Below are 23,008 nucleotides of genomic sequence, written 5' to 3' on the forward strand. Positions count from 1 at the left end.
ATGATCACCTCAATTTGCTCATGTGGATGTCTTAATCTTACGTTACTTGCTTCCGACGTCTCGCCGGGAATGTGATGAACAGAGAAATTAGGATTTGCTAAAAATGTAAGGTGAAGGGTGAGTTCATGAAGACAAGTGAACTCATGAAATGGAAAGGTTTATAGACCGGAAGGTTTTCAAGGTTAGTTCTTAAGATCTTTTGGTTGCTTCTAGGTTTGATAGTATATTTATAAAGATATATTACATAATAATAAAAGTTCAGGTCACAATTTGGTATTGAACTTACGACAAATATAATTAGGCGTGGTCTATACTATGGACCTTGTACACAAACCTTGAGTCTCGAACCTCAAAACCTTGTGAACCGACGTGTTTTCCTTATTATAGGTGGGTTAACCTAGTTGGGGCGACATATATGTGCTAAAATAGATCCAAACTTGGTATCAAGCTCATATATTTCACCCTTGCATTCTTGTGAGCCGTACTTTCGACTTTTTCTAATCAAGTAAAAACTGAGTGTCGCTAGACCAACTGATCATGTGTAGGTTGTTTCTAAGATTTATTTATGTCGTATATACCAATAATTTTGATTGAGAAAGCTCATACATAAAGTTTGACTTAATGAATTCCAATTGATTAAATATTGTCTTTTCCATGGTATTTAAGGATGCAAAGCTATGCCACTACAAGGCACTATCCACAAAAATAACCCTAATTTGGAAACAAAGGGAATTTTGCGAAAAAACAGTTCTTTCACGAGTTTTTTTCTTTTTTTTTTAAGGAACCAGCTAGTGGTTTCGTCACGGCAGTTTAGTTCATTTTTCGGTAGGTTGGGAACACTCACAAGGCAATTTAATCTTCCCATGACCACCATCGTATAATTCACCAGCGTCAAGAATCAAATCTAAAATGTGTCATGTAAACTACAGGCCTGGAATTCGTCCTCAACCATTAAGCGTGGTTTCTTTCATGAGTTTAATTATGCACAAATGCGTGAAGTTATTAATAGGAAACAAACAAACGTTTCCGACAGAAACAGAAACAAAACAATGTGCAAATCATGGGCATCACCATCCTCCTTTTGCTAAAATTGTTAGATTTACAAACAATTTTCATAAGATTTGTAGTTGAACACTTCATATAAATTTCAAACTTAATCCAATGTATTGACTATCATTAACATCTGCTTAATCTACATAATCACCAAGTCGCGTGCTTAAACACTTTTACTAAAATTGGCAAGCGAGAAGATATGGAAAGGGACGTAGTGAGATAAGATTCCGGAAGATAATTAGCTTCTTCCTTTGAAAGTGTCCATTCTTGCTTACTGCGAATTACAATTTGACACGTATACACAAATTTTTCGTTTTGTGTTTATAATGAGCTATTTTTGCATGAGAGAGGGAAAACCAAAAGATTTTTTAGCCAAAATGGTTTATGAGGTTGACATAACTCCTCACTTTGGTCCATGATATTGAAAATCAATATATGTGATCCATGAGTTTGTCTACTATAAATTATTTTGGTCATTACATTAAAAGTCTGGATCCTCATTAAGTGAAGTGGTTTGACAAAACTACCCTTTAAAGGGTGATCACATGGTCTTTCACGTAACAATTTAATGAGGATATTGAGAGATTTTTCAGGTATGACTAAAATGATATACGATGGACAAACTCATAGACCACTTCTATCGATTTTCATTGTAAGGGATCAAAATGAAGAGTTATGTTAATATCATGAACCATTTTAACTAAAAAGTCAAAACAAAATAAATAGATAAAATTGGTTTATCCAATAATCTGATTTCTACACCTGCAATGAAATATTGGATAGGTGTCTTCACCACCAACTTTGCTTGAACATTCCTAAAATTGTCTTCCTCTTCTTTTATACTTAATTTTTTTGTTGATTAATTAATTTTGTTTTATTGTTTGTCTTAATTTATTTCTTGATTAATTAATTAATTTTGTTTGATTGTTTGTTTTGCATTTGGTGAACTGCTTGTTCACTTTTACCCTAAATATGCTTAACTTTCTATTAATAAAATATACTTTTTCTTTTTCCAATCAAAGAAAAGTTAATAAATAAAAAAAATGAACAAGAGGTATCTACCACCCTAAACCATGAACATTCTCCAAGTGTGTTGATTTATGCCTTCAAATCTAAGGGGGTTAAAAGAAAACAACACACAACACATCCGAAGTTGGCTAGAGAAGTGTGCTTACCCATCTGCACTTAAATTTAAATCTTCACTTTCATATTTAAATGAATTTAACATAAAGAAGTTGACTAGAGAAGTGTGCTTACCCCTCTACACTTAAATTTCAATCTTCACTTTCATATTTAAATGAATTTAGCGTAAATTATCGCTTGTAACGTAAAAGAAAAAGAGCACACAACAAGAAAGAATACAAGACGAAAAATTAGTACCCACCATAATATTATTACATATTTGCTTGACAATCATCCTCCAACAGGAACAAGCATAACAAAAAATGTATAAGCTGGTAGAAAAAATTAACAAGACAGCCATGAAAAGTAATCTAACCATAAATACTCCCATCAAAACATAACAAAGCATCATGTACCACAGCAGTATCTACATTTTCGAAAACCTAATGCCGAAGAAAGATCTCAAAAGAGTGCCTGACCATTGTTCGACCCACGAGCAAGTCTTTGGTTCCTTCTACGCTCGTAGGTTGCCGAAGAAAGATCTCAAAAGAGTGCCTGACCATTGTTCGACCCACGAGCAAGCCTTTGGTTCCTTCTACGCTCGTAGGTAGCATCATCGGTGGGCAATTCATGTCGACAAACAGGACAGGTGTTCCTTATGCGTAGCCACGGCACAATGCAGTCACCATGGTACCGATGTGTGCAAGGTAGCTGCTTTGCTTGTTCCCCCGATTTCATCTCATCCTTGCAAACAGCACAGAGTGCATTTCCCTTTTCCACATCCTCCTGAGTTAAAACTACGGATGGGAGACTTTCAACCACAGCGTTGGCAGCCGGAGGCCTGCCTGTTGTCACATTCTCGTTCTCAGAGAATTGACCAAACAACAAATCATATTCTGCAGTGTGAATATAGTCATCGTCTGGATAAGGTGCAACATCTGGATTAATGTCCCAAGTATTGGAATTCAACAAAACTTCCCATTCCAAACTTTCCGAATGCTCATATCTCTCCACACTAACTTCCTCTTCTTGTGCCATCATTGCCGAAACTGAAATTGCCACCGGTCCTGATTCCTCATTGTCAGGAGCAATAAACATAGTGAAGACCTCTCTCTCATCAACCCCTCCGTCAACTTCCTCCCACTCGAAATCTTCATTACTTTCCCTATGGTCCTCCAAAATAAGCGAATCCCAACGTAGCGGGATGCTCATATCACCATCATTCTCTCCATGGACATGATCCTCCGCGCCATACTCATCCCCGGAATTCAAATCAATCCCGATAACCCCGTTCTCATCGTCCTCCGAATCGGTCCCAACCTCAACCAGCCTCACGCAATTCTCGTAAGTATCATCATCAGCCCTACTTAAATTGGAAGTTTCCTCACCAAATTCAGACCCACAAACCCTCCTCCCCACAAAGAAATCCTCCTCCCCGGGATCATCAATCCCATCCCCATCCAAACAATGCCCAAAATCCAATCCCGACCCTAACCCTAAGCTCAAATCGAGGTCCAAACCCTCCATACCCACATCGCAATTCGACTCAATAACCCCAAAACTACGATCCTCCTCGTCAATATCTTCATAAACCAAAAGAGGACTGCGAGCGGTTACCTGAGACGACTGCTCGACCCGCTGCTGGAACAGATCCATGACGAAATTGACCTGGTTCTCGCGCCGGTCCAGCAAACCGGATGTGTCGATCCGGTTGGATGCGGAATTGGGCTCCCCCGAGACGGTGTCGTTGCGGATGACGTGGACCGTGGATTGGTACTGGGAGAAGATGTCGCCGTCGGGGTCGTCGGATTCATCTTCACGGACGGTGACGATGCGGGGAGCGCGGAGGGAGCGATCGGAGGACGGGAAATCGGGATCGGAGAAGTAGAGGTCGAGGTCGAAGTCGCGGTGGGCGCGGTAGGTGAGGTGGGGAGGCTCGTCGTCTGGGTCGTGGAGGTGGAAGAAGGTGACCTCCGCCATCGACATGTCGTTTTGGTTTTCTCAAGGGTTTCGGTTTCGTCGTTTCTCTCTGGTTTTTGCGCTTCGATTTTCTGTGGTAGGAAATTTGGGGTTTTAAAAGTTTGTCATCTGCCGACGATGAAATGACGAGATCACCCCTCATTTTTTAACCTTTTTTGTTTTCCGGAACGTGAGGGGGAGATGTGTTTGGCTGTTTGTCACTCTCTGATTTCGCACATTCAATATTTGGAATTGAAAATTTCCAACTTGACAAGTGACTATAAATTAATCTTTTTATTTTATGAACGATAACGTTAGTGGATTTAAATATTTTCTTTTTTTTATAAATGATAGCGTTAGTTTATAACTTTACAATAATATGTTAATTCAGTTAATTTCGAAGAAAAAAATAAAGGTTAATCGAACAATAAGAAGTGGGATTGAATTCGAAACTCTCTCTCGTTGTAGATTACAATAATCTAGAATATCATGTAAAAAAGAAAATTTGATAAGAAGTGAGCTCAAAGTTCTTTAAATTGAGTAGCATATAACAAGAGTAATTGACAATTTTTTACACGACCCATTAACCTAACACGAAAATAACATCTTTTAGTTCAACCTGTTAACGAGTTAGGTCGAGTCATCGTTAAGAACCCCTTAACGAGTTGGGTTTATAAGTTCACCCATTAATAACCCAATACGATATTGTTTGTCATATTTAAACATTAGACATGATAATTTCTTGCATTACCAGTTAACATGGCATGAAACATCACGACCCATTAACGAATTGAGTCGACACCTATTAAGAACCCGTTAAGATAGCAGGGTTACACAAAATCACTTGTTAAGATAACAAGTATGATACAAAAACAATACAAAACACCATCTGTTTGACATGCCCACACGAGAGATTGTTAACTGTGAAGCTCATCATTTCAATTTTTTATGAAATATTTGGTGCAATGCATTTAATTAACAATTTGAATCATGTGGTAAACAAGCAATTTTCTTTGGGCATGGACCGGATACTTTAATTTGCTTCTTAGGCCCATAACAAGGTCTAGGCCCAATAGCTAAAGTTAGTTTATGGTTTATTATTCAAAATGAAATAATAAATTAAAAGCAAATTTGTCGATTTGTCATCTAAACTTGTATGGAGAGGTCAATTTCATCCTGAATTTTAATTGTAGCCGATTACCCCCTTAAACTTTTATAATTAGCTGATTTCTCCCTTGAACTTTTATAAATAGCCAAATTCTCCCCTGATGGTAGATTTTAAAAAATTTCATCTAATTTTCCTCTATCTTGATCACAGAAACAACAAATTACACCTGTATGAAGGCAAAAATGATGAAAAATTAGATGGATGAAAATTTGAATGAAAGTTTTTAAAATCTAAAGCCAAGGAGGGAATTTGCCATTTATAAAAGTTGAGTGGGATAATCAGCTAAAATTATAGTTCAAGAGAGAAATTGGCTAATTATAAAAGTTTAAGGGGGTACTCAACTAAAATTAAAGTTCAGAGAGAAAATTGGCAACTCCATACAAATTCAAGAGGCAAATCAACAAATACTTCTAAATTAAAAACTAAAAGCTTTGATTTGTTAACATAATTACATAGCACACTAGGCAGATAGAAAAAGCCAAGGTAAGGGAAAAATAACACTTTGAAACAAGTTTTCTGGGTCGGATTACTTTACTACTAATGCTAATCAAACTCTAAGCTCCTTGTAATTAGGGAACTAAGAGGAACTTAATCTACTTAATTAATTTCTTCATGAATGGATTAGATGCTCGTCGTGGTGCTTCTGCCTTCTTCACTTTTTCTTGATCATTTGATACCTCAGACACTTCCCCTACCTTCTTCATCTCTCCTGCATTGTTGTTCACCTCCGTGGCGTTTTTCGCCTCTGTCGTTTTTACTTTCCCAACATCATCATCCGCCGTTGCAGTTTGCTTTTCGTCTGTTTTCTCTGTTCCAGCTTTAGGTTCTTGCGTTTTCGCTTTCTTGGCAAACAAGGGAGCAGACAGTTTTGGTGTTGATAATGGAATGCCGTTTCCTGACAACTTACTTTGCTCGGTAGAGATCACTTTCTTTCCGGCTGCAATGTCATCCGTGATGAAAGATGCGTTGCAGTTTGACGTAGGGAAAGTGGTTTCCGTGGTTCTTTTACTCTCGTTGAGCAACCTTTCCTGTTAGAAGACATGAAAGATCATAAGGAACCGCACGGTGGAAGTGGAAACCGGATTGGTTTGCAATATGCAGACTCATAGTTTGGAATTTGAAACCTTACCTCCAGTATGCTGTTGAACCTTTCAGCCAAGTTAGGGAGCTTCAGAACAGTGACAAGCTTAATTGCACCCCTTACTGATTTTTCGAGGGACAGAAGCTTCACGAGTTCAGTCGCTCTCACAAGCTTATCTCCTGAAATTGCCCCACAAGCAAGCATATTAGCACTTAATAATTTTAATCAAGAACCAAGATTATCCGATTCGGAGGCCAGATGTTGCAATAAAATGTAAAAGACCCACCGTTGCAGCAGGACGCAATAAGCTTTAAGATGCATCTATCTTGAGCTGCTTCTGTATTGAAAGCCTCATCGTCAAGTGAAGTGGTGTCCAAACCAGCAGCGCCCACTTCTTCTATTTGCTTTTGAATCTGTAAACATACATGTAAGCGTCCGAGGCATTCACCAGCAGCAGGTAGAACAGGCAGAAAGCAGGCATAAACATTATGAGGTGAGCAGAGTGAAAGGACAAACCTGTACAAGGTGCATGTTGTTTAGTATAAACTCATTTTCAAGGGCTTCTGCACCTAGATCAGAGGACGCTAGAGGGAACGAAAAATTTAGCGGAGTGAGGACTGGCTTCGGCATCACCTGAAAAAAGTAGGATGGTCAAGATAATATTAACACGGGAAACATCTGAGAGGAAGGAGGTGGCGAGCAGTCCTTACTTGGGGGTATAAGTCAGGACTTTTGCAAACTATACAAAACAATTTGCTTGCATTCAACCCAACCACCCAATAGTTTTCATTTGACTTCTTCTCTTTGCTAGCACTGCATAATAGATTATTTGTTATAGATTCTTGTTTAGAGAAGCATTCCATATATATTCTTTAACAGAAGAATCTTGAACCTGAAGAGTGGGAGCCAACTGCCGCCATATTGGCTTGTAAAAACTCTCATCGCTCCCTATGGAAAGAATAAAGAAAACGACTCATATCCAATCTCAAAAGTGGTTTCTTAATCATGGTAATCGAATAACTTGAAAATAGAGTGAACATACCTTGGAATCATAGGAGCTTAATTGCCCTTCTTCACTAAATCCAAACCATGTTAAATGTGAACCAGGAGTCAGTGGCAGCCGTCCTCTGAGAGGCTCGCTCCCCTTAGTTATGTTGAATACTCTAAATTCAAGTATCTGCATGTTTCACAAGAAAAAAAAAACAATTTTATATCAGCAAAGTAAAATAGTTTCAGATAACGAGTGCAAACCATCAGCCAGAAGGAGTGGAGGATAATTGATCAAATTTATTTAAAACTTATGCACTTCTGGACTTATAAATCTACATATCTCAAATCGAAATGGTGAATTCTGTAAGAAAAGCCCTAACATATCAGTGTACAAACATAATATTGATAATAACTTGAAAATCAGACCTGCTCATTTGAGGGGAGACAATCAGAAGCATGAGTGACAATCGCAAGCTCATCCTTGAAGCCTGATGCGGTCACGACAGGTCCATCAAGGGAGAGAACATGTTTCTGAAATGAAATGAATTCAGAAAAACAGAAGTCTCCGGAAACTAAGCTCACTACCGTCAACAATTTAGAGTAACTTCAAATCAAAAGTGCGATGCATCAACTAATTTACATAGTTAACCTCAATCACTCCAACAAGTTCCTGGCCGTTTTACGCTAAATATATGAAGGGTCATTGCTAAAGCAGTTCCTAGTGTACAATGTATTAAATTTGTAGAGAGATCACTGCTAAAGAGACAGCTATAAATAACTTAACAATCCCACTCCCCAAGAATAACTTAATTAACCTACAAGAGAAATAAGATTTGAAGTATATCAGCATACCTGCAAACCACTGTCAGTGAAAATGCGAAGGAAGTTAAGACTCGTAATTGCTGCCACCCAAGCTGTACCAAGTGCCACAACCTTCACTTCTTCCCCTTCCAATCGCATAGACCACTGGATTTGCATCACACATCAGCATATACAAAAGTTCTCGTATTCACCATGTGTAGGCAGTTAAATAATTCAAGGTGTGCGTGTATAACTTACCACACCAGAATACAGCATGAATACATAATTTTAAAGGGGAATAATCTAACCTCACTATTATTCGCCCAGCTACTGAATGGGCGATACATGAGAGTACTCATGTGCTTTTCGCCCTTGCATGGATTTGCAAAAACGCTTCCATTCTCATTAAGTGAAGCCATTGTAAAACCAAAATGATCATTCATTGATGGAACTCTTGGGCCTCGACTTGTATCATGAAAATCTATCTGCATCGCACACACTTAAATGTAAGTACAATATAAAGGCACTCGTGGCTAACAAAAGCAACACTTACGAGTGAGAGTTTGATGACTTATGCCATAGGTTACCTCAATATGGGAGAACCCATCATGTTCAATTGTAGTTATGGAGCCAAGCATGTTATAGCACAGAAAGCGCCTTTTTCCGGGCTGCAAAGGAGTAGCACCAGGCTGGAATGCCACCTGCATTTTCGATCTAATTGATGTCATTTTGTTGCTTACTCCCTCATTCTCATTATCAGCATTTTCACTGTGTTTACGCCGTGCTTTTTTACGGGACTCCAACTCAACATTTGGTATCAACCTAAAGCCATCAAAACCATCCTCTTCCAAATCATCCTCATATGCAGTGTGCTTGTGCGGCCTCTTCCTGCTAGGTGGCTTGGATTCCCCAATACTATCTTCACCAACATCACTTAAACTGCCAGAAGTGCTAAGCTCCTGACCCTCCTCTTCGTCAAACAAAAGTAGCCCATTGCTGTTCTTAGACTGTAGATTGGGAACATCTTCAGTGGGAGACTTCATTGATGAAGGAGTCACCGAATCCCACACACCATACTTGCCCATACAATCAATAACAGCCAGTGCATTGCCAATTGGCTTCCACGCCAAGCAACATATTCTCTCATCAAAGTTCTGCCTGTCAATGTCCTGCTTCCGATCAACATCCCAGATGAGAACCTGCTTATCCAAACCAGAAGTAGCCATGTATTTTCCGTTAGGCGACCAAGCCAAGGAACAAATAGGCTGCGTGTGATCACCTCTCAACGAAAACAGCTTTTCAGCTGTGTCTCTATCATAAACCACCACATCATTTCTCAACCCCGGCACGGCTAACTTGTCACCATCAGGACTCCAGCTAAGTACATTCATGATGGAGTGATCGAAACCCGAGTTAGGAGCTACCCCTTTAAGGGTATGCAATGTGGTCCCAGATGAAAGTTCCCAATATATAACAGTCCCAGTGGAATCAATAGAGGCCAAGTATTCGCTGAGGGGATCGAAACCCAAGCCGGTCACAGGTCCTTTGTGTCCTTTGAGAACTCTTGAAATTGAACCATCAACTGTGTTAATAAGCTTAACGCCTTCATCATCACCAGCAGCTGCCAATAGGGTGCCGGATTTGTTAAACGCCAGGGCGCGTATTGGCAGGGTGAATCGGGTTATATTAGTCTGAAATTCTCCACCTAACAAAGTTTAATTATAAAATTAATCACAAATTAACATTTGAGAGCAATAACACAGAGAAATTAACAATAACCCCTTTTAATTCCAGCAATTTCACATATCAAATTGAAACTACCAAAGTTAATTTTGCTCATTGATCAAATTCAAACAAAAATCGAACAAATCGAAAAAACCAATTTTTGCAAAACCCCCAAAATCCAAATATCAAGAGAAATGGAAGGGAGAAAATGACCTGGAAACTTGTAGAGCTTGACGGAGTGGTCGACGGAGCCGGAGGCGAGGCAGGTGGAGTTGGGGCTGAGAGCGAGAGCCGTGACACCATCGCGGTGGTGGCGGAGGAGCTTCGGAGGGCTGGACAGCAGAAGAGAGTCGTGGATAGCGATTGTGGGGTCGGAGGAGGAGGCCGTCACCACGTGGTAGGCTTTCTGGTCCCACAACACCGAGCAGTACGACGGCCCGCCGCCGCTGCTCGTGGGCATGTGGGCCTCTCGAAGCTTCAACGTTCGGATCTTCATGGCTCTGCGTGCGGACCGACGGAAACTCGGATTCGGATTTCGATGGATTTGTTTAATTTTGCGTGAGAAACTAATTGAGAGGAAAAGGCAGTGTGGGTTTTGGCGGGAAAATGGGGGTTTAGGTTTGGCGGGTAAGATTCAAGATTTTTGCTGTTTTTGGGCTTTGATTATGGGCTTTAGAAAATATCTCAGTTCGATCTTACCCAGTAAAAAGCCCACCAGCCCACCCAAATGCGGACGTTTTTTCTTCAACTTTTTCTTCTCCCTAATATATTTGACTTATTAAAAGTAAGTAAATGTTAGTATATTTTCGGATTACAGTTCGATACATGTGCATAAGTAATTTTGTGTTTTTTGTTGACTAATTTTGCGTATGTATCAAACTGATTTGCATAAATGAAAAAAGAAAGGAAGCTTTTTTTCTTTACACAATTTCAAACACCTCTTTGTGGAGATTCGAATGATCAATTAATTGTGTCCGTTCATCGTACATTGTGAGGTTAGTTTTCATTAGGTACTATTTATATTCAATTTAAAATTTAAACTTATTTCTAATCGCATGATGTATGATAAACGGACACAAATGATTGATCCATGTATCCCCACGAGAGAATCTTTGTCCCATCACTACCTCATCTTTTGACTCTACCCAACCCCTCTCTCTTTGGTCTTAGCTCTCTCTGTCGGTAGGAACATAATCTGCATAAAATGATTTGGTTATTGGGGCATTTCCTACGAGTTACTGAGATACATTAGAGTCTAATTAAATAATGATGCATAATATGTATAATTGTGTTCGTTGAAAGATGATACATATGTAGGCCAAGGTTGGTAACAGGTGACCATGATTATAAAGTTTAGCAAGTAACACATACTGCTTGAATGTGAAAAATATAAGTTATATATTAAAGATAAGAGTGACATGATTTTCTTAGCCAAATAACTCTTGCATCACAAAGTTTGTATTTCGTCGTTCTTCTTTGTTATTTATTATTTTTTTAAAGGAAACTAGTTAGTGGCTTCGTTACGTCATTCTAACTTTTCAAGGGCTAAGAAGACTTATTTAGGCATTTTAGCCTTCTTCTAGTCACCATTGTGTGATTCAACAGCGTCAGAAATCGAACACAGGACAAAACATGTAGAATATTGGTCTAGAATTCCGTCCCCAACCACTAAGCCACCCCATAATGATTAACATTTCTCTATGTTCACGTAGCCGTTTAAGAAAACAGATAATATAAATACATTCCGTACTAAGTAAGTTTGATGAATGAATTGTTGCATTAACTGATTCACCGACTGTTACATATCTCAAATTCCTAAATCTATGGGAATGTAAACGTTTTCACGCCCATGCATACCATGGTGTTTCAAGTTTGAACCCATTTCTTTACCGTTGATGGCTCTACTTTGGGGGTGGGGAACCTTATAAAATCAGTCAAATCTCACATGCGGACTTGCTCAAGCAGCCTTTGGAATTCATCCAAATTCAAATTATGAGATTTTAGAGATCCTCATATCCTAGCCGTTCATTGTACATGGTATAGTCAGAAATCATTTTTAATTTTTTTATTTAAAATAAACACAAATAATATCTAACGAAAACTGACTACACGATGTACGATAAACGGCTAAGATGTGAGAATCCGGAGATAATGCTCATCCCTTCTCTTCACACTTCAAAATGTACCAAACCAACAAGTTGCCCTTCTCTTCACACTTCAAAATGTACCAAACCAACAAGTTTGCAACTTGGTCAAATGAGAAGCATGTGCTTCCATCTCAAACTCCACCTCAAATTTCACCATGCATGTTAATTTAATTTACCCCAGGACAGAATGACACATGGGGAGGAGGGTCTAGAACTAATTAAAATTACTATAAAGTTGGAAACCCTAGGTTTAATTTGTATGCGGCCAATGTTGGCCAGGAAAAGAAACCTCCTTAATGTGATAAAAGATAGCACTCAAATTAAACCTCTTTTTGACAATTGTAGTATAGTTATAAGTAGGGATCGTTCTAGGCCGGGGATTAGGAGGGATTGCTAATCTAATGAAAATTGACTCAAAGATGTGAAAATATGCTTTAAAACACTTTAAAGGACCTCACAAGACTCTTACTAACTTATATGACCAAAAACAAACTTTAAAGACTCAAAACAACTTAAAACAACCAAAAAGACTCAATTTAGACTCTAGGACTTAATTTGGACAAAAAATACACTTGGTTTTGACTCTAAAGACTCAAAAAGACTCTTTTGGACATATTTGGAACAAATAAGAAAGGGGGTTTTGATTTTGGACGAATTTAAAAGAAAACAAGTAACTTAAAACTTTAAAACAGATTTTGGACGAATTTAAGAAAAACTAATGGATGATGGGATAGCCAAGGGATACTTCTCCACACATGATACTTTCTAACATAAATTGATTTCCAGTTGTTTTTCCGATAAACCATGAACCTCAACACCCCAGATTAACCGTGACATCACTAATTAACCCTCAGATTTCCCTTAAGTTAGTGGATTGGATGACATCATACAACAACCCAAAGCATTCTTCAAAACGTCCCCTACATGACATCATAATAGAGATAATGTCAAAGATCATTACGTTCAATGGAAATCATAAGTATTGACAAAACACTTGTAACTATGACATCATGATACGCATGCTAGGAATTTACTTAACATGATTGTGAAAACAACCTTAACTACTTGTGAATATAAGTTTGTAACGATTATGTGAAACACCCTTATATTCTAGCCCCAAATTCAAGCATGCAAATTAAGTAGGCCTCCCTAATAAACATACAAGAATAAGTTATCCATCAAACGGTTAAGTAAATTGCGTTCACAATTTATGAAATCACAACTGGACTTAATCAACTCATATTATAATTGTAATCATGGTTTCAAAGCATCCCTAGGCTAAAACGAGTTTAGCCTCTCATGTTCATGACAAAACAAAGCAACATAGATTTAAACATTGAAATTAAAGGATGGATTACACCTAGAAACGTCCAACACTCCAACTCGAATGCACAAACGCCCAAGGCTTGGTCTTCCTTCTCCTTTTCCTTGCTAAGTCACGGCACAAGGTCTATGGTGGGTTTGTGGATGATTTTCTGGGTTTTGGATGGATTTAGGTATGTATGGTGGTGCGGCAAGGGTTGATGGTGGTGTATGGAGGTTGGGATGGAGGTGTGGAAGTAGGGGAATGATGGATGGGTGGTTGCAAGGTCACGGCAAAGGGTGGATGAATGAATGTATGAATGTTGTGTGAAGGGGTGGTGGACTAATTGGTGCGGCAAGGGCTACTTATATAGGCTAGTTTGGCACACTTAGTGAAGGAAAAGGATTGCCTAATCCTATTGAAAAAGGGTCAATTCAAGGCAGAAATCAAGTGGGATTGGGAATAGGAATTTCGGCTAGGATTTAGGGAGTTCTAGAAGGCTAGGTGCGGCACACATGTAGGGATAGGATAAGGTGTTCTAGAAACTGTGTTTAAGGCATATTCCTAATCCTAAAGGGCCTAGGACATGTGATATAAGAGTAGGAAAAGGATTGTGATTCCTAAACCTACAAGGAATGGTGTTTTGCGGCATTGGTATGGATAAGTCTTCTAGAAACTGAAATAGGTGTTTAGATGTGTAATTTATTCCCCCTAATTAGCTAGGTTTAAGTCCCAATCTGATTTGGATAGGATAGAATAGGATAATGTTAGAGTTAGGATAGGATAAGGTTTCTAGGATAGGATAAGATAAGGTTTGGATAAGGTTGTATAAGGTTCATTGTTTCTTGCTTCTTCCTTATCTTCATTGGAATAGAACTTCTTCCACCAGATTTATAGCCTTTCCTAGCTCCTCTTGTCTTCAATTTCGTCCATCCTCTTTGCTCCATGGTTAAGCTATCCAATCCATGCCCAAAAATGCTCCAAATAGCCTCAGAATGCACTTTATTGCTCCCTTTGCCATTAGAACCTAAAAACATACGAAAATGTTTTAAAATACTAAAACAACTATGAATTAACAACATAAATGCACGAAAACAAGCTAAGTAAGTCGCCTAAATATGCTCCTATCACTCCTCGTTGCATGCATGGCGGCAGACAGATCGACCCTTTTTCCCAGGTAACTCTACCTCTGTCAAAAACTCCGTAATCATATTTTATCATGGAGAAAAGAAAGGCAAAGTGTTGACTGGTACTAGCCGTAGGCCCGTAGCTTTGCTACTTTGACGGTTTGACCTTGGTTTGGTGATCTTTGTTGGAAATTATATATTATATATTATATATTATAGTATATAATTTTAATAATTGAATGAAAAATATTGTTAACCAATTTCTTAGAAAGGTTATGTTGTTTAGTTGTATTCCCTTGATAAGTGATGTATACTTATAGATGAAAAGTTACATCTCTTTGATAAGTAGAAATTGGATTCTATATAAACCCATGAAACCATTGGTAATAAATATAGAAAATTAGAGTTAATTTTTACTCTTGAGAAATAGGGTTTCCCCACTTTATTTCTCTCATGCTTCGTTTGTCAAATTCCGAGTCATGTCTTGAGAATATGGAATATATAAAGTTCACCAGAGTCCGAAGATTGAAGTGCTTTGACTTCGGATTATAAATTGTTGAATCCTGGGAGATGGACGCCTACCGAACTACAAGCACAAGAGTAGGGGCAAAATTCTATCTTTAGGACATTGCATTTATGCAAGCCTCAATCTCCAAGTTTGTCAGTTATTCTAACTTTTTCTCTAGTTGTTTATATTAATCTCATATATAATTGATGTTGTGAATTTCTTTATGATTATTATCATTAGGAATTATATTATTATTTTTCATATTTTCTAAAATTGCTCCAACAATCTTTATATATCGACCTTCCCTTTCATCACTAGGGTTCTTCTAGCTGTTCAAGTTTGATAGGAACTTAAAAATGGCGTCTTTAAAGCTAATTACCTTTGTACCTGTATTTTGTTTTATACATCTAATACAATATATAGCTATGAGCAAAGTAGTGCTGGCTGCTGATGAAACTGGTCGTTTAGTGGTGCTGAGAAGCAGCCTCGTCGATGTTGAAAAGGTACACTAGCTTCTTGTTTATTTTCTGTCATTTGATTATCCTTTGATTATCAATTCAAAAGCCAAAAATAACCATTAATATGCACAGGGAGAAGAGGAAGTGAAATGCATCACTATAAGCATAGTGTGTGTCCTACAAATTCAGCATCTTTACAGTTCTAAGAAAAACTACTACGTTTTCAGGAAATTTACGACGGCGTTCCTGCTGCTGTGGAAGAAGTTGAAGATACAAGAATTCTGGCGAGGAAAATAGTGACAGAAAGGAATCTGGGAATGGTAAGAGAGGAACTGTTGAAAAGTAATGGAGAACGTAGATTGATAAGTACAAGTAGTCGTGGTCATGTGAAGGTTAAAATAGCTCGTTTTATACCTTTCAATGCTGACTACCATGTCCCAAAACTTCATCCGCCTAAGAATAACTAAGTAAGGATCGAAGAGCTAGAGAGCACTGGCCGGTGGAGACGCCGGCGGCGGCTTGAATTTAGTTTTAGGGCACAAAGTTTTGTTATACTCTTCATTGTTTCGTGTTTTAGCTAGGTTTTCCACAGAGCTACTATTTTGTATGTGCTTTTTTTTTTTTTCTTTTTCAAGGCTACAATTTCCGGTTATGTAAGCATTTTTGATAGAGAGACAAGTTTGGAATATATCATACTTGTATGTATGGATCTTCGCAATAGGTTTATATCAATGTTCGAGTTTCACAAGCCATCCAAAATCAACTTCGTTAATTTGTCTCAGTTAGTGAAGAACGTAATTGTACTTGAGGTCTCACATTCGAATTCCTTTATCCTTCAGTATCGATTCGTATATAAAATAAAAACAAATATAAAGAATTCTTTCTTCTCATTTGTTATTGGGTTTTTATCACAAATAATCCCTGAGATTGATCAAACTCATCATTTCAATCCCTCACTTTCAAAATCAAACAATGTCGTCCCTGACATTCACTACCCCACATCAATGTGGTCATTTCGTTAAGATTTCGTCAACTATTTAGTTTGTTTGTATGTGGGACCCACATATCCAATGAAATGATGACACGTGGATATACACAAAATAAAGGTTCTTATCGCAAATGGTCCCTGACATTGATCCAACTCCTCATTTTGGTTCTTGAATTTCAAAAATTGATAAATTTGGTCCCTGATGTGGTCCATATTTTTCGTTAGAATTTAGTCATTCCGTTAGAATTTAGTCATTCCGTTAGAATTTCATCCATATTTTTCGTTTGCGTGCTGATGTGGTCCCATTAATCCAACATATGGCTCCATGTGGATTAAGTACAAGAAACTAATTTTTTAAGAGTGAACCAATGAACAAGTATTTCGTGATGGCATTTTTCTCACATCTCACAACCCCAAATTGAAAAAAAAAAAAATTCGATCTGAATTCGATAAAATCGAATCCAAATTCAATTCAAATTTGATAAGAGTATAACCGACTAGAGAGAATGAGGAATGAGTTCAGCAGGCTAAGTACTTTAGTGGTGTCATAGTGCTTTCCTTTTCTTTAGCATACCCTAATGAAAACGACGATGACTATTTTTTCTTTTAGTTTTGATTTTTAGTTTTAAATTTAAAAAAAAAAAGTTTCTTGTAGTTAATCCACGTGACACTATATGCTTGGATTAGTGGGACAAAAATATTGACGAAACTTTAATAGAAGGACTAAATTGGCGTACGGTATTGAAAGTTAGGGACCAAATTTATCGATTTTTTTAACTCAGGAACCAAAATGAGAAGTCAGATAAATGTCAAGGATCATTTGCGATAAAAACCCTTATTTTGTGTAAATCCACGTGTCACCATTTCATTGGATTTGTGGGTCCAACATACAAACTCACATAATAGTTGACATAATCTTAACAGAATGACCAAATTGATGTGCGGTAGTGAATGTCAAGGGTAGTGAATGTCAAGGACAACATTGATTGATTTTGGAAGTGAGAGACCAAAATAATGAGTTTGATCAATTTCATGGACCATTTGTAATTAAAAAAAAAACCCTTTCTTATTTTATCACATAGTTAACTATTATTTACTACATTTGGCTGGCTGATATATGAATGAATCAAGTAATATAAATAGGAGGCAGATCGTCTGCCCTCTTGTTTGGGTGCTCTTCTCATTCCCTCATATTTGTGTGGTCACAGTTAAGTCATGTTAATATTGCAAAGGTTTTTTCGATTGACTTAACTTTATAAATGTAATCAAAATAATCTCCACTCACCAGAAGTACTATCTAACTAAAAAAATTGCAAAGGTTTTTTCGATTGACTTAACTTTTGATTCTGGTTCTTGACAAGAAGAAGTTTGTTCATAGTAAATTATTTTGGTCATTTCGTAAAAATTTTGTTAATATCCTCGTTAAGTCATCCACATGACCACCTTTGTAAAGATATTTTTATTAAACAAACCCCTCCAATTAACAACGATATTGACAGATTTTTTATGGAAGAACCAACATTACGATGGACAAACTCAAAGATAAATTTTATTGATTTTCATTATTAGAAACCAAAGTAAAATGTAAATTACTAATTTCAAAATCAACTTGCGACTAATCAAAAATATTTTAATGTCATGGTTATATATGTCTTTCGCATGTGGCAGATAGATATAAGAATGTGTGACATCAAGCGTTTTCTTTGTTTGAAATTATTATGAATTTTTTGAGAAGTTTGTCTTTTAATAAGTTTGATTATGTGGGATATGGGTAAAATTCAATTTTTTTTTTTTGAAAAAAACGATATTATCTACAGTAAGGGATGAGATATGTTTAGTCTCACAATAGGCTAGTAATAATGTAATTCAAATTCGCCTTTGTAACAATCAAACCTAAGACTTCTCACGTACAAGTGAAAAAGAATATCAATAGATCGTAGTACTAAATAACAATCAAACTTCAAAATTAAAAGACAAACTTATTAAGCTTTTTGAGAAGTTTGTCTTTCAATAAGTTTTTTAATGTCCCATTAAAAAACGTAATAAGAGATGTTCCTTTACGTAAACGTGATAATTCTTTGAGAAGTTTGTCTTTTAATAAGTTTGATTATCTCTTGCCCTCTACTCAATTGTGGGCATAAAAAACCTTGCATGCATTTTTCGGAATGTTAACGTCGAAATTAATAACGCAATATCATGCAGATACGTTGAAACATATAACATTACGTTAATGTTCAAAACGTTCCAAGCCAATATGACTGGAGGCTAGCTAGCTCGGAATTGTCCAAATCACCATATAAATAGATGTACAATTTTGGACCCTACATTCCATACAGAAAATTGACGTAACGCAACCTCTACCACCGCATTTATAAGTTATATTGTAAGAAAATTAATGAAAAAAGTTTAAAAACTTTGAGTTTTAACGATAAGAACAAAATAAAAGATCAAGTGACTAATACCAGAATTAATTTTTTAGTGTAAAAATATGATTTTTCTTTAAAATGAACATTACCGAAAACTTTTCGTTAAAATTCTCTTATATTTTTTGCCATAATTTGCAATAATTTCAAAATCACTAATTAACAAGGAAACCCACAAGCAAAATTTGTAATAATTTCTTTTTATTATTATCATAAATAATACTCGTTCAATTTCCATTTCGCATGGATTGCAAATTACTACTCGCCGGAATTTCCAACGCACAAAGTTGGCATACCAAACGATCCAACTCGTTCACCGAACTCCCACCTTCTTTTATAGCCTGACGCGCCGCCTCCCGCAACCCCGCGGCTCGAGCCTTCTCAGCCCAGTCCCCACTCACCGATTCCGCCAGCACTCGTGCCAACTCGTCCGAGTCAGGGACTGTACTCGCGCCCTCGCACACCCTGACCCCAACTTTCAGCTGGTCCACGAGCAACGTAGCGTTGCAAAATTGGTCAGCCCCCCTTGGCCACGCCAGCATCGGCACGCCTGCCACCACCGATTCCAGAACCGAGTTCCACCCGCAGTGAGTCAGGAACGCACCCACGGCTCGGTGACTCAATATAAAAACCTGCGGGGCCCACCCTCTGATCACCAGCCCTCTCCCTGCCGTCCGATTCTCAAACCCTGCCGGCACTACGCCATAATCTCCCTCCACGTGTCCCTTTGTGGGTCCCTTGACGGACCAAACAAACCGGACTCCGCTTTTCTCCAATCCCGACGCGACGGCTTCCATCTGATGGTTGGTCAACACCGCTTGACTCCCGAAGCACACGTACACCACCTTGTGCTCCTCTGCGCACGCGTCCAGCCACAACTTGATGTGGTCCAGAGAAACTGCGCTGGATCCGCCCCTTATTTCCGTGGGCCTGGACTCGTCATCCTTGTCAACGTGATCTGTAACCCTGTCGGGAGGGAGGAGCGGTCCGACTGCCCACACACGATCGTAACCCAGCTCTTTTGTGATATGCTCGAGATAAACCCGTTCCAACTCGGTGAACGAGTTGACGACGAGTCCCCAACTTGCCCTGTTACTTTTGTATCCGTCTCGGATGAACTCCGAGTCGGGGTTGCCCTCCACGTAGGAGCGGTACACGGTGGAGAGCTGCCACCAGGGGTATTTCGGGGAATTAGGAACTTGGGGAAATGCAAAAACTTGGTCTTGGTCCTCTGGGTCGTCTCGCTTTGGCATGCGTTCCCAGAGCGCGTCGACGATGGAAAGCGCAAAGGCGCCGGAGGAGGAGAATATGAGCCGCTGAATACCCAGCTGCGTTGCGAGGCGGTGGGTCCAGCCGAGGAACATATCGGAGATGATGGCGACGGGGGGGTTGGGGTGGGAGGTGAACCAGCGGAGGAGGGGGTCGTGTAGTTGGCCTAAGGCACACATCATGGCGGAGAAGTAGGGGATGGGGAGATCCTTGACGTTCTCGATGCCGGCAGGGATGGAGGGGTGTGGAGGGAAAGGGAGGACTAAGGTTTCGATGGGATTAGGGTTTTGGGAGGAGGAGGAGGACAGGAGGGGGTCGACGAGAGGGAGGTTTTTAGGGGTGACGAGGACGGTGACGGTGAGTCCACGACTGACGAGTTGGTGAGTGAGGTCGATGAGAGGGATCATGTGACCCTGTGCTGGGTATGGAAACACCAAGACGTGGGGTTTGGTTGAAGAGGCAGAACTCATGGTTGACGTGATGAATCTGTGCTGGGTTTTCCAAAAATATTATTTGAATTAGGGTTAAACCCAGGTAGGTTTTCTTTATAAAAAGCAACGAAGGGAAGACCGGAAGAGAGATCTGGACCCATATATCGATGCATAGATACTCTTTAAGACGTAGAAATATAGTAAGTTTTCTTATTTTTTGTTTTTTATTCAATTTGATACAGAGAAGAAAATGTTAATGCTTTGTTTAAGTTGTAGAGAGGAGGTGAGGAGGTAGGTTTGGTTAATAGTAATTTTTTGGCAAATTCTGGTTGGCATGGAATGGAAAAGGCCAAAAAGGTAGGAGTAATTTTTCAATGTAATCGGTATACAGAGTAGTACATTGCATGTTACTATACAAATAGTTAAATGTGTATGTTAAAATGTTAATAACTTAAAAAATAAAATTTTCCCTACTTATATTAAAATACGTAATGTATCATTCGTGTTCCAGTCACAATAAAAAAATTTCTCAAAAGGTAGAGGGGGTGACTGGTGATGGATTGGTAGGAAGGAAAGCAGTACGTTATAACTTAAAAAATAAAATTTTTCCTACTTATATAAAAATACATAGTGTACCATTCGTGTTTCGATTACAATAAAAAATTTCTCAAAAGGCAGAGGGGATGGGGGTCATTGCCAATTTTTTTTAACAAACGATATTATCTTCATTAGAGGTAGAGGGCTTAATTTCACAATGAGATAACATTAATGTGGTTCAAATTCGTCTTTGGCGACAATCAAACCTAAGACTTCTCACTTACAAGTAAAGAAAAATACTAATAAGTGCTAAGGGGCTTTTCAATTAGTTCATCATCATTTCTTGTTATGGATTTTCATTAATTTTGTTAATTACGCTTTTTTTTTTTGTATGATTTCTTTTACTCTTGCAATTTTTTTATGGATGCATTTTTCTCACCATGCTCAAATGATAATAATGCTCATCATCTTATGTATGTTAGATAAATTTAAATTTTGTGATTTGTGTATATTCACTACACATATCTTGAAATGTAAATTTATCTAATCGTAATAAATAGAGTGTTGAGTATCACTCTCATTTTTTTAGAGTGTTGAGCAAATAGATTCTTCCAAATTTCTTGAATGTCTCAAAATACCTGCTCACAGGCAGAGGAGTGGGAATTAATCAGCTTTTTGCTCTTACATGTCCAATGGGGTATGGGTCTCCTATCCTTTTACACTGGTAGTCACATAATTCACGTTCGTAAGCATCTGCAAAACTACCAGATAAAAGGGGAAAAGAAGCAATTATTGGGCCTCCTCCACCACTTCCATCCTAGCTCACTGAGGGACTTGAAGTTTTTCTTTCTTCATTTATATGATTCTTCCTCTGAACGGAGAAGATGAAGAACAGGAGGAATCGAGAAGAGGAACATTGGCGAGGTGCCGAGGTGAATAGAATCCATCTTCCACAGTTTCCTCTCACGGGCCTGCCGCGCTCCGAGGTCGTTATCATGGTTAGCCCCACAATCCCCTCTTATAAAGTTGAACGTTGACGGAGCTTGGAACCATCACTCTACTTTTAGACTCACGTTCATGGGGTTGTTGCCCATGAATGTAGCGGGACTGTTTTATGTGAAGCTTCCTTCTTCTCCCACATTGCTTATTCTGATGGTTTCTCTCATCCGTGACGGTCTCCCATGTCCTACGCAAGATCACCATTGAGGCCTCATAGTTTCAGCCGATCTATCTTTTGGACACCATATGACTAGTCAGTTTCGGCGGCGGAGTCAGTTTCATGATATGTAGGAAGACCTTTCACAAACCTAGGTAATTTGAACTCAGAACATTAGAGATTGGCGTAATTTGCATAAAAATAGAAAGACTCTAAATTCAATAAAGATAACTAAAAACATTGCACAAATCCAAAAACCTGAATACGAGGTAAAGAGTAAGCAAGAAAATCTTTAAGATATAAGTAAAAACCAAAGAAAAATTAATAGAATAAGTAGAAGTGAAGACTGCAACGCGATAAGAGGAATAAAGAGAATATGAGGTATTAGAGTCATATGCATCAGCATCATCTGTAGCAAGAAAAATAAAATGCGAAATCAGCTAGGGACCATTCTAGTTCCTTAATGGCTCCGTCACTGGTTAGTTTTTCTTAGTTTGCAACGACTCCACCATCACTTATTTTTTCAACGGGGCCTTTCGGCTCCTCCTTTGTTCTTGTTTTGCCTAATTTGAAAAGCAAACAAAATTGCATATAAAGTTGAATTAGTGTGAAATTAATCACGTAATTGATTGAATTTTTGGCCCACCAAAGAGAAACTTGACCTGCCTCTACCCTCATGCGCCGTTGATTATTGTTCACCAAACCAGGAAAGCTCGATGTATTGGTGTCTAGGAAACCAACTACTCCGCAACAAAATTTTGA

The 23,008-nt window shown here is 38.4% G+C and overlaps 4 protein-coding genes across 4 annotated transcripts; 1 reads left to right on the plus strand and 3 right to left on the minus strand.

The window, feature by feature from the left end:
* Nucleotides 1–2,412: 2,412 nt before the first annotated feature.
* Nucleotides 2,413–4,235, minus strand: LOC137710759 (uncharacterized). Its single transcript, XM_068449883.2, has one exon. It carries the CDS (start codon nucleotides 4,159–4,161, stop codon nucleotides 2,719–2,721), a length of 1,443 nt encoding a protein of 480 aa, XP_068305984.2. The 5' UTR covers nucleotides 4,162–4,235; the 3' UTR covers nucleotides 2,413–2,718.
* Nucleotides 4,236–5,686: 1,451 nt separating this feature from the next.
* Nucleotides 5,687–10,471, minus strand: LOC137711673 (protein ENHANCER OF LHP1 1-like). The gene is made up of 12 exons (XM_068450935.2): nucleotides 10,113–10,471; nucleotides 8,762–9,879; nucleotides 8,483–8,659; nucleotides 8,226–8,339; nucleotides 7,800–7,904; nucleotides 7,426–7,560; nucleotides 7,276–7,331; nucleotides 7,094–7,196; nucleotides 6,900–7,016; nucleotides 6,670–6,796; nucleotides 6,432–6,562; nucleotides 5,687–6,330 (listed from the first exon to the last, which is right to left on the minus strand). The coding sequence occupies exons 1-12, from the start codon at nucleotides 10,393–10,395 to the stop codon at nucleotides 5,896–5,898; spliced, it is 2,901 nt and encodes a 966-aa protein (XP_068307036.2). The 5' UTR covers nucleotides 10,396–10,471; the 3' UTR covers nucleotides 5,687–5,895.
* A 4,869-nt stretch (nucleotides 10,472–15,340) lies between these two features.
* Nucleotides 15,341–16,068, plus strand: LOC148696108 (uncharacterized). The gene is made up of 2 exons (XM_088696145.1): nucleotides 15,341–15,487; nucleotides 15,670–16,068. Exons 1-2 carry the CDS (start codon nucleotides 15,341–15,343, stop codon nucleotides 15,907–15,909), a joined length of 387 nt encoding a protein of 128 aa, XP_088552271.1. The 3' UTR covers nucleotides 15,910–16,068.
* A 2,969-nt stretch (nucleotides 16,069–19,037) lies between these two features.
* Nucleotides 19,038–20,871, minus strand: UGT89B1 (UDP-glucosyl transferase 89B1). The gene has a single exon (XM_068450303.2). The coding sequence runs from the start codon at nucleotides 20,590–20,592 to the stop codon at nucleotides 19,081–19,083; it is 1,512 nt and encodes a 503-aa protein (XP_068306404.2). The 5' UTR covers nucleotides 20,593–20,871; the 3' UTR covers nucleotides 19,038–19,080.
* Between the last annotated feature and the right edge of the window lie 2,137 nt (nucleotides 20,872–23,008).

The sequence above is a fragment of the Pyrus communis genome, chromosome 6 (assembly GCF_041283825.1).
Source record: "Pyrus communis isolate YQ-2024b chromosome 6, ASM4128382v1, whole genome shotgun sequence".
In the NCBI taxonomy this organism is placed as follows: domain Eukaryota; kingdom Viridiplantae; phylum Streptophyta; class Magnoliopsida; order Rosales; family Rosaceae; genus Pyrus; species Pyrus communis.